Source organism: Clytia hemisphaerica, unplaced genomic scaffold (genome assembly GCF_902728285.1).
Source record: "Clytia hemisphaerica strain Z4C2 unplaced genomic scaffold, Clytia hemisphaerica genome assembly, whole genome shotgun sequence".
Taxonomy (NCBI): Eukaryota; Metazoa; Cnidaria; class Hydrozoa; order Leptothecata; family Clytiidae; genus Clytia; species Clytia hemisphaerica.
Genome location: NW_027103962.1, coordinates 2,335,002 through 2,346,193, shown reverse-complemented (window position 1 = coordinate 2,346,193; position 11,192 = coordinate 2,335,002). Strand labels below are relative to the sequence as shown.

General features: G+C 33.6%; 1 protein-coding gene across 2 annotated transcripts; it reads right to left on the bottom strand.

Moving 5' to 3' along the window:
- Nucleotides 1-1,242: 1,242 nt before the first annotated feature.
- Nucleotides 1,243-10,169, bottom strand: LOC136810299 (uncharacterized). 2 transcript variants are annotated; one of them, XM_067066866.1, is made up of 8 exons: nt 10,117-10,169; nt 5,079-5,203; nt 4,676-4,784; nt 4,050-4,181; nt 3,342-3,536; nt 2,678-2,845; nt 2,157-2,365; nt 1,243-1,662 (listed from the first exon to the last, which is right to left on the bottom strand). In XM_067066866.1, the coding sequence occupies exons 2-8, from the start codon at nt 5,160-5,162 to the stop codon at nt 1,429-1,431; spliced, it is 1,131 nt and encodes a 376-aa protein (XP_066922967.1). In that variant the 5' UTR covers nt 5,163-5,203; nt 10,117-10,169; the 3' UTR covers nt 1,243-1,428. The 2 variants fall into 2 exon arrangements, with proteins under 2 accessions (XP_066922967.1, XP_066922968.1); XM_067066867.1 differs by lacking the exon at nt 10,117-10,169 and adding an exon at nt 6,497-6,519.
- Between the last annotated feature and the right edge of the window lie 1,023 nt (nt 10,170-11,192).

Here is an 11,192-nt window from a genome sequence, read left to right as displayed (position 1 = left end):
ATTATAATACTGATTTAGATTATTTGGAGCATGAAATTGATAGCTGATAGGTAAAAACACTTTTAAAAACCTTACAATTTGATAGCCGTGCAATTACGCATTAAAAATCTCGGAATTTTAGGCGTGCAATTAGAAGGATTTCTCAGACTGTCAGTATTACAGTAACCACAAACAGGGAACACCTTTATAGTTTGATTCTGTTTGATAAAATTTGATAGTTCAATTACGAAAATTTGGATCAATTGAATTCAATTGACATCGCCTGGAGATAAACAGAAGGTTCGTTAATGGTGGTATGCAAAGTTTTTTCCAATTTCTGATAGTAATTACCCAAAGTAACCAGACGTCCAGTAAAGTAACTGATGCCTGATTATACCACAACAAGGATACAAAGCAAAAAGAAATTCTTTAAAATAATTTTCCTATCTGAAACATTACTTTTGATAAAATAGTATTATACTTACTATCAAAGTTGCAGAACATATGGGATTATACCTTTGCTACTTTCATACTTTCTGTTCCCAAGTCAAGTTGCTTCGTTGCTTTTTGTTTGTTGTTGTATTCCAAGCTATGACTTTGGAGCGCTAAAGACGCTAAATTTCTGTTCACGCGGTGTTGTTGTATTCCAAGCTATGACTTTGGAGCGCCAAAAACGCAAAATATCTGTTCGCGCGGTCGAGCTAGCTTAAAAGCTCACCACACGGGAATCTTTTAGTAATGCGGTCACTAGGTTACATCGTCCCGTTTTTTTTCTTGAACAATTTTTCGCCAACTCGATCCCCACCACGGCCTCGTGAAGCAACATAGGCTCCCTTCGGGAGCAAAAATGTTCACAAAAATCATCATCAAAATAGAAGTTGCAAATATTTACAAGTGGAAATAAAAAAATCATCAATTACAAAAACTTATCCAGCACAGTTTACAAGCAGGCTCAGAACACCGCCATAGAAGATTTTAGAAACATCCTTGGGCAATTTGGTTGATGCGAGTAATCATATCTAGAAAATTTAGCTGGCCATTTCATACATAAAAACACTGTTTCCTTTAAGGTAAAGAAAATGTTCACCTTGGATAGCACTTTAAAAATCATAAGGAGAGAGTATATCTTATATCATAAAAATACAATCCGGGTCGTCGTATTTCTGCATAGCCGACACCATTTTTCGTTACTTATTTTACACACATTAATACTCTATCATTCATTTCAATAAATTCTCGTAATAAGAATGAATCAAAATACAGAAATCTCTTGATATATATGCGTGGTGGAAAGATAAAATTACGTCATTTTGTAACTATCGGAAACAACCAAAAAACCGTAATTTGACGCTTATTTGGTACTGAAACAGCAAAAAAATCTCGGCTTTATTGGGTGTTTCCGACAGGGAAAATGACTTAGTTTGGATTTAAGCATGTCATATATCATAATTACACTGGATCATCGCAATAGTCGCCAGTGAATCCTGTCTTACACAAACAAGATCCAGTATAACAAACACCATTTGTCTCGCTACAATTGAAACATGCACCGCTCATCTCCACCTTGACGTGAAAGTCTACTTCGTAATGAGGATCGTAGTTGTACCAAATCCCATCCGCCACATTGGGGTTGGCGATCATGAATTCCGCCATGTCTGGGATATCATCACCAGGCGTAAATTTCTGAAACGAAGAAAAATAATTTCCATAAGGTACTTTATAATTCTTTGATCGATTTTGTACCTTAAGATGGATAAATTTCACAAGGATTAATTTTCACCATTCTTACAAAAGTCCAGATTTTTGCCAAAACACTTAAAAATTGAAAGAAATGAGATAAAAAGGAATGATTGGAGAAACTTTGTTCGAGTGAAGATTCTAGATTTCTGATGCTCGAAAAAAAGTCCGCTTTATCGTTTGTTTTATCACATCCCTTTAGAGGCTTTAGCGTGGTGTGCAGAAAACAATGACGATCTGATCTCATGTGTAAGATTCATCCACTTTCCAATTGTCCGCTTTAGATTTAAACGCGCCAAAGAAAAATTTCGCCCACAATATAATTGTTCTGAAAATAACGCTATGATCCTTTTTTTTTCCAACCTTAATGATTAATTCTATTAATACAGCAACTGATCAAAAAATTTGTATACTTTATACGTAACCTTTTTGTTCCTTACCTGTGTATAGATAATATTCCGTGCGAACATCATCGTACGATTGTGAAGAACGCGCATTGATTTGTATTCCATCTCGCGGGCCGAGCGTTGATTGTAAGCGAACCGTTTGAAATCGTCTGGGTTGACAGGTAAGTAGGTTCCTGTGTAATCAACATCCTTGAACAAAACTAACGGTTTCTTCTCAGTTGGGTAAGAATCGTTGGTTGGAGCTGAAATCAAGATTACAAAAGATTTCATTAAAAGCAGTGTTTTGCAATTGACAAGAGAGATAGAAGTTCTATAACATTATGATGGCAAGGAGAAAATTTACCTTTGAAAGGATTTAAGCTCTCTTTAGACGATCGATATAAAATTCATTTCAAAATCATTAGGGGAACGCACTTCGTTAATAATATATCACAAAAAATTCAATTTATCTAAATTTAGTTTATACATTCACTCATGCATTTTCATTTCATTAATATTATTACCCCCTCTCATAGCACGATAAATAAAAAGATCAAGATCTCAGATCTGCTCACCAGTTCCACAATCAACACCAGAATAGCCATCCGCACATTCACACTTCCCTGTCAATCCACATTGTCCATAATAACACGCACCGTTATCACCACAAGTAGAAGGAAGGCTTGTTGTGTCAACCGGATCATCGACTCTTATGTAAAAAGACATCACCCAATGCAGCCATCCTTACAATCGAAAAAAGTACAATTCTCGATTTTTTGTAAGAAAAGAATATACATTACAAGAGCATTTTAAGACTGACTGTAAAACGTGCAATTTTTTAGAAATAACACTGAAATACTCTCAAAATGCTTAAAATAGAAGATCACTTTAGATTTTAAAGCCAATAAGTAAAGGACATTGAAAAACGTGTAAGGCTAGTCAAAATAGCAAACACCACAAAAAGGTATTCAATAAAGTAGATAATTCTGTTGATATTCTAAATTCATGATATTAATGAAAGTTTTTTTCTAAGTGTTTAATAATCAGACAAATATAATAAAATCGTGCAACACTGTTTTAAGTAAGTACGGCTACGGGAAGTAAGCTATTCTGTTTACCCAAATATGCATAATTTTTGGAAATCACTGATGGAAAGTAAGTGCTTTTATTCGACTGCTCCAGTAAACGTGAATAGGGGTATAGGTAAAATATATGTTGGCAAAAATAATAGATCCTTACTTTCATACCAAATACCAGTGGGCCCTTTCAAGTCATCTTGTGTTAAAACCGAATAATGGAGATTCGCTGTGTTGTTCCAATTGTCCACAGTAGATAGGTAGTTATTTCCGCTCGGACAACACGCACGAAAAGTGAGATTAGCTCCAGGTAACATCAACATAGAATTCCATTTATGTTTTCGAGCTCTATTCGGACCTGAAATGTTTGAAACACGTAGATACTTAGGTATAATCCGAGAGAAGAACTATACGATCTGCTCCGAATCTTAGTGCTATGACTCTCGAAAGACGTTTTACTGGTATTCAAATAGAGACTTTGTAATTCACTATGTCACATCACTACACTTGGTTTTATAATATAGGGATTTAAAAGTGTCGAATTTTGTTGACAGATAAAAACATCTATCAATACTTTACATCGAATAAAGCATAATTAAAGAAAATTTTTAAATCTCCATAATTTGAACTTTACGACTATATTTCGAAAAAGTTATGGTTAACCTTCGGTTAACAAACTCTGATGAACTCAAACCGTCTATAACATGGATAGATTTTAGTTTCAATGCATCAAAATTTACCATTTTGATTGAAATATCAACTGTTAAAACTAATAGTTAAATTTAAAACGTATAATCAATATCATACATGCCAACATGCAAACAAATGAAACAATCCAATATAAATTCAACAAAGTAAAGAATGTATGTACCTGACAAATTTTCGGACCATTTTTCAAAGACTTGAGTTCTAAGTCGTCGATGTTTTCCATTAGCTGAACAATTGTTGTAATTTATTCCTTCAAAAAGTACCACAGGGTATTCTGCAGTAGGTTGTGGAAGAACTGAAAAAAACAAGAGCAATATCTTAATTAGGAAGGATAGTGTGCCAATGCGAGCAGCTCAATAAATTTTTTATTGTATCTTAAATCATTATAAAGAAAGTCCCTTAGAAACGTATTCAAAATCAAACGCTTCTGACTTTTACAAAAAATAATTTTTAAAAATATTTTCCTTCATTTAATAATAATTTTTTTTTGCTTTGTGTCGTATCTCTTTCTTTCTACTGAAAAGTTAAGCTTTCTTTCCATAAAGAGGATAATAGCCAGCTCCATGGTATTTTAGAACGAAATGACTTAAACCACAGATATTAATGGAAAGCCTTTGTAACATTTAAAATCGTTTAGTAAATATAGATTTTTAACAAAATGCATATAATATTAGGATGTGTAAATGGTTGGTTGAAAAAGGCCAACAATTATATTATCTTGTAGTGAAGAGTGTAAGATTTGGAGAATCAACATTGAACCAACTTTATGAGCATAGAAATAGTACTAACTTGAAGTGTCGCATGTATAAGTTTTGTTCTGTTCTTCGAAAAATTGTTCCTCTAACGAGCGTCGTGATCGATGCAAAATCTTGTGACTCTCTTCATTGTTTATCCATTCCTTAGAAACATAAACAAAATTAAAAATAAACAGAAAATAGTTAAAAGGGTGTATCATAAAATAAAATAAAATAAAATAATTAAAAAAGAACCAAAGGTTTGATTTAGATTGGTATTTTAGGGGTGGTAAGCTATTTTAATTTTTTATCAATCTTTCTTAAGGCACTTAAAACATACAAACTTTTGTGAAAAGAAACTTTCGAAAGGTCTGAAAATAGTCAAATTTACACATTAATCCTCAACAGACCTTTTAAGACCTCTCAAATTTCTTTCCCATGAAAGTAATGTAAATTACCTCATTCAGTAGTTCAGTATTGCATTTAACAAACAAGATGAAGCATGCAAAAAAGTTTAACTCAAAAATAAATTTTGCCATCATCTCATCATTCTAATATGCATTTTTCCACAATGGGCAAATTTCTAAAAAAAAAAGCATTGATAGAGATGATAGTTTCATTAATTTATGTCAAAATGGTATTGCAATATATTATAAGGTCTATCTAGCTATTATGGTTTTGATCACAATTTGGCAGCTGGAGTTAAGAGGGACTAGTTAGAAAAGTTTTCAAGACTTTCCCGCCTTTTTTCCCTGCGTTTTGGAGAGATGGCTCAAACAGTTTTGGCGTGTAAATATCTTCTTTCCAAATGAATGAAGATCGTATACACGTCTGTATTTTTTCATTTGGCTCTATGTTGCCGAATGTTTTCTATCAACATAAGGAAATTGAATTTTGTTTCATTCATTCAAAACCTGAGCGAGCTGTAGAGCTGACACACTTTTGTGTGTTTACAATTATTTGAAGCTCCAGATATAATTTGAAATTTTGCTTCCCTGTAGTCTACAGTTACAGGGTTTTATTGGAACCCAAACTTGTTTTCCACCAACTTCCAACTCTTCATATATAAAATTCTTGGCGACGAAGATGGGATAAAATTAATTAATAAAATACAAAGAATAATATGACCAAGTGGTGTTTATTTATGTTATTCTTTGTATTTTATTAATTGACCCTGACTCTGAAGATAAGAAATATACGAAATATATTATTAATATTTGGACTTTGTGAGTGAGTATACAGGTTTGTTTGATTGCCAATGATGACAGTGCTGTTATTAATTTTGTTTAAATTTGATCAGACTAATTGATGTTAGTAAGTGCACTTTATACTTTTGATGATCCCATTGAAGAATTATATTCTGGTTTTCATGTTATTAGATGCTGTTTTAGAGGTTTAGAGCTAGTCTTTCCAGACAAAACATAGACTCCATTGAGCGGCTCTAGTTATAGTCTGTTACCCCCTGTGTACGACATGGATTTTCCGTAGCAATTTTCTTTTTGAAAAACCTTTGGATTTCCGTAACATTCAAGAATTTTTAAGGAAAACTCTTGGATTTTCCATAGCAAGAAAATAAGAGCAAAATCTATGGATTTTCCAATACTGATGACCAAATAATTAGGAAAATCCTGTATTTTCTGTAAGTTTTTGCAAAATTTCTCAGGATTTCCAAGTGAAAAGAAATTCCAAAAAACCCTGTTGTCCACAGGGACAGGGGGTAATGGTTTTTTTCTGGAACTGCCCATTTTTGCTGTGTCTCACTAACATTTTGCCGATTGGTAATGTGAAGGATTCTATCACAGACTTGCACCGCAATGGGCTGTGTTCTAATCCCAAGCACTTCCTATATCAGGATTAGAAACTAAGCTAGTCTTACCTCTTTTATCTTTTCCTTTACAACAATACAAGGCTGACAAGTTGACACAACAAATGTGTACATGTACATTGACAAAGTAATCCCTGAGAGAAGTTTTTATAGAAATCTGCAACAAAAACAAAAGTGGTCTCTTCTACTGATTGCTTCCCAGCACTCCTTTGTAGCTGTTTATCAACTTTCCACCAATGAGGTTGCCGCTTTTCAAACGGCCCTTCTTTTTGGCACCTGTGGCCTTTCAGTGCCTTGCACGACGGGCAGCTGTAAAATCCCACCCTTAATATATTTGTTTCAATCAGTGGCTTAGGGTTTTTTTCATCTTTAATTTACTGAAGAAAGCGGGAATTAGCTGCAAGAGTTAGATTGTCAACAAAGTGCCGTAAAAAATCATTGAATAAAAGAAGAACTTAATATCTTGAATATCTTCATTTTGAAGAATAGGTGCAAAAAAGTGAAACATAGAAAAGTTTAATTTTTCATTTTATTAATTGAAATGGGGGATTTGGAAAATTTTCTACGCTTAGTTTTTTGCACAAACCCCTGTAAGTATGGGCAAGCACCCCGTTGCTAAGATGTTGGCTTGAAATCAAAAGTGAAACCACTCAAAACGAAAGTAAAATCTGCACGTACTCGAAATCCCGTAATCTTGATATACGAGTTAAGTCTATACTGACAGAAATTGGAATCCTCATAGCGAATAAAGCATTTTCTGAAAATTTCATCTTTTCCCATAAATGCTGATCGTCTTTTTAATCTGCCATGAAGTGTTATAAAATTCCTTACAGAAAGGCACATTCCCCTATCATTATCCCTATATTCTGCAACAACAAAAAAGGAAAAATAGAAAAGTTGTATTTTTTACTGCTCTATTCAAGTACTGAATTTGAAAGATCTTCTGTACAGCGTTTTTTTGCAAAAAAAAAACGGATTTTTGTCCTGCTTTTGTGGGACTTTAGCTTAAGTGCTTGCCTGCAGCATATAAAGTCCAAATATGCGTTTCCTGTATGTATTAAGAGTTAAGTCCATCCTGTCAAGTAAAATTTCAAGTGGAAGTTAGATTTTGTAGAAAAGAGACATCATCCGGAATTTGGGACGAATGTCCGTAAGGAGCGAAATTTTTGTATGGAAAGGTTGAATTTTGTTCTGATTCTCATTTGATAACATTTCTCATTTGATAGCTTGAGATTTGATTAAAAACATTGGAAAGCGTCCAGAATTAGGCAAGTGGCTCTTGACAGAATATCGTTTGTTTGATTGTCAATGATGACAGTGCCGTTATTAATTTTGCTATACCTTAAGTGGATAAATTTTCGCGTGGACTTTTTTTCGCGAATCGAAAATCGAAAATTTTCGCGTGGACTAAATTTCGCGAATCAGCCTCTTTTTCACCTAATTTCTTTAATTTTCCTAGGGGTTTTGGCAAAAATCATAATTTTAAATTTTTCGCGTGGACAAAATTTCGCGAAAATGGCCAAAATACGCGAAAATCGCGAAAATTAATCCACGCGAAAATTTATCCACTTTAAGGTAGGTCTGACAAATTGATGTTTGTAAGTGCACTTTATAGTTTTGATTCCGATTGAAATATCATATTCTGGTTTTCATGTTATTAGATGCTGTTTCAGACAGTCAGAAGAACCCAGTATGGATTCCATGAAAACTTACACCGAAGATACTTTTCCAAATAACAAATCTCACGCCAAGCAAAACTTCTTTCGTACCAGGATTGAATTTTTCACAAACTGATATAGACCTTTTTTCAAAGAGCACGTCCTATTGAATAATTATGTAGTCCAGCCATAAAAATGGTGATAGAGCCATGCATAATTACTGTATCATGCATATTGTAATAATTATCAGTTACATCAATATGCCTTCTTACCTGTCCTTAAAAATATAAATAAAAGTAATCACGAAAAAGGACGCGAAAAAAAAAGACATAAGTGTGAGAACAGAGTACTGTAATCAAACTCGTTAGAAAAAGTACCATTAGAAGTCATAAAAAATCAACCTGAATAAATGCAATAGAAATTCCAGAGAACTTCATAATTCCCCAAACAACATTATATTACTATGTCAAACTCCCATTACATAAATTTTACAGTTACGTCAGAGTAGACTACGCTCGCCACCGAAGAGGTTTATTTGGAAAGGGTAATTACATTTTATTGTTCGCTTCTTTTTTAAAGATTGGCCAGGTTGGAAAAGTATGAATTTCTTTGTACATATTTTACCTACCCCAAATATTTAGGAGGCTGAGTTTTAAACGAATCGTCAAGTTGAAACGAACGATAAATGTATCAAGGTCTGTTTTATTTACCCCCTGGTGACTTAACAAAAGAGACTTAACTCGATGTTACAATCCAATTATTGAAAGTTTGTCTCGGCCTTTTTATAATGAGCAAGACATACGTTCTCTGATTACGCAATTTTCATATTGACATTTTCGAGGCATTTTGATGTAACTGATTATGCATGGTTTTATCATTGTTTTTCTGCTCGACTACATAATTATTCAACAGACAGGGTGTCCTCCTCTCTGAAAAAGGGTCTATTTCAACCATATCTTTGGGAGTAAAATTTACGCCAATTACACCAGAATTGTTCGAGTTGTACGCCGAAGATCTGCGGCGTTAGTTACAAGAATTCCATACTGGAGAAGAGCTTTAGAGCTAGCCTGAAGCTGAAGTACTTCACACTCTATTTAACTGATCCAGGTACTTCCACTACCGTAGAGTCGTTTAATATCGACATACGTCTTGCAATCTCGACATAGCTGTTAGGCTGGTCTTCGAAATAAAAAATCAAACATAAACAAATACATACCAAAGTTATCAATCAATCACTAAATTGTTCTCTCTCTCTATCCACGTCACAGATTGTTAATATAATATGAGAAATGTGAACTGTTATTACTTATATTTGAAAAGAATACTTTAACGATGTAGTAATCACTAAAAAACTAATTAGCATGCTTTCAACGAAGATGCCCAAATCACAACAACATTTTGCACGCGAGGAATTTTTTAGTAGACCTTTTTACCGTGAACCGAAAATAATTAAAAGAACCTGGTTTCCTTATGAATTTGAAAAGGGACCGGGTGTGCTATCGGCGCCTAGAAGTTTAACGCGGCCTCCTAGCGCCTAGAGCGTGTGCTTGCAATAAATAATAAGGAAATGGAAACCAGGTCGACTAAGCGCGCAAATTATTATGACTTGAAGCGTAATAAAGTTGTAAAATTTTAATGATGGACACGAGAAAGTTACGAGGAAGTTTGCATGCGTTTCTTCGTGTGTTGTGTAAAACTGCTTATAATTTGGCTGTTTTTTTAATTGAAAGGATTGCAATGTTTACTGAACTTCTAGTTTGATGGATGAACTTGTTCGATAAGAATGATACCAAGAATTTCATTCAAGGTTTGTTTTGATTATTTTACAGATCCGGTGTCGAGATTGCAAGACGTATGTCGAGATTAGACGATCCTACGGTATAACTGAATTGCAAATGTAGAACGATTAACCCCCGGTATACATCCATTTTAAGAGATGGAGGAGAAGGCTATGTAAGTTTACCCTTCAATGATGAAAGTTAGTAACATTAATAAAATGAAAAAAAGTCATACCTAATTTTTCAACCAAAGTCCACAATTTTCCAGGCTTCACTCTGGCGCGCCAAAAGGCTTTTTAATACTAACTTTTTTTTATAATATCAACTTTCTTTTATAATACTAAATTTTTTTTATAATACCAACTTTCACTTTTATAATACCAACTTTCATTTTTATAGTATCAACTTTTTTTTATAATACCAACTTTTTATTATAATACAAACTTTCATTTATATAATATCAGATTTTTTTTTTAAATAGCAACTTTTTTTTATAATACCAACTTTTTTTATAATATCAACTTTTTTTTATAACACTAACTTTCATTTTTATAATATCAACTTTTTTTGGTCTCGCTTAGTCAATTTTCTTTTTTCACCATGTAGACGGGCCTTTACAGTTCTTCACTGGAAAATCCAGAAAATCTACATGAGGCACATGGTCATGGATGTCCTGTCCTTGACTTGGCTGTTGGCTGCTTGGGTAAAGGTCCAAAGACTGCTGTTCAGCTTAATTTTATCATTTGTGTTGTTTGTTCTCTCTCTGGCTGGTGGATTGATTCTTCAGACCAATCAAATTTTGTTGCAACTTTTGTTTGGTTAGGTATAGATATACAGTATTATGCAATACTTTAATCGTAGACATTTTAGCGAGACTAATTTTAGCGTTTTAGCGAGTTTTCCCTATTTTCGCTAAAATTAATCTCGCTAAAACACGCCGAATCGACAGATCGCTAAAATTTATCCGCGCTAAATTTTTCAAAAACGCAATTCGCTAAAATAAATCCAGTTTTTTTCTTCTTTTTCTTTTACGATTTTTGCGAAAACTAATAAAGATATTTATTTTTGTCGGTCCCTAGAGTTCTGTAAGAAAATGTAGGCTTAAAAACACACGCTTATCTCGAACCTCCGCTCTATATCTGGAACTTTCACCAAAATACATCTCAAAAAGTTATTTGGAAATGGCGATTCGCTAAAATTAATCCACGCGAAATTTTCTCAGACAAGTATTCGCTAAAATTTATCCACGCGAAACTTTTTGAAATCGTGATTCGCTAAAATAAATCCAAAAAAAATCAAGATTTTCCTGAC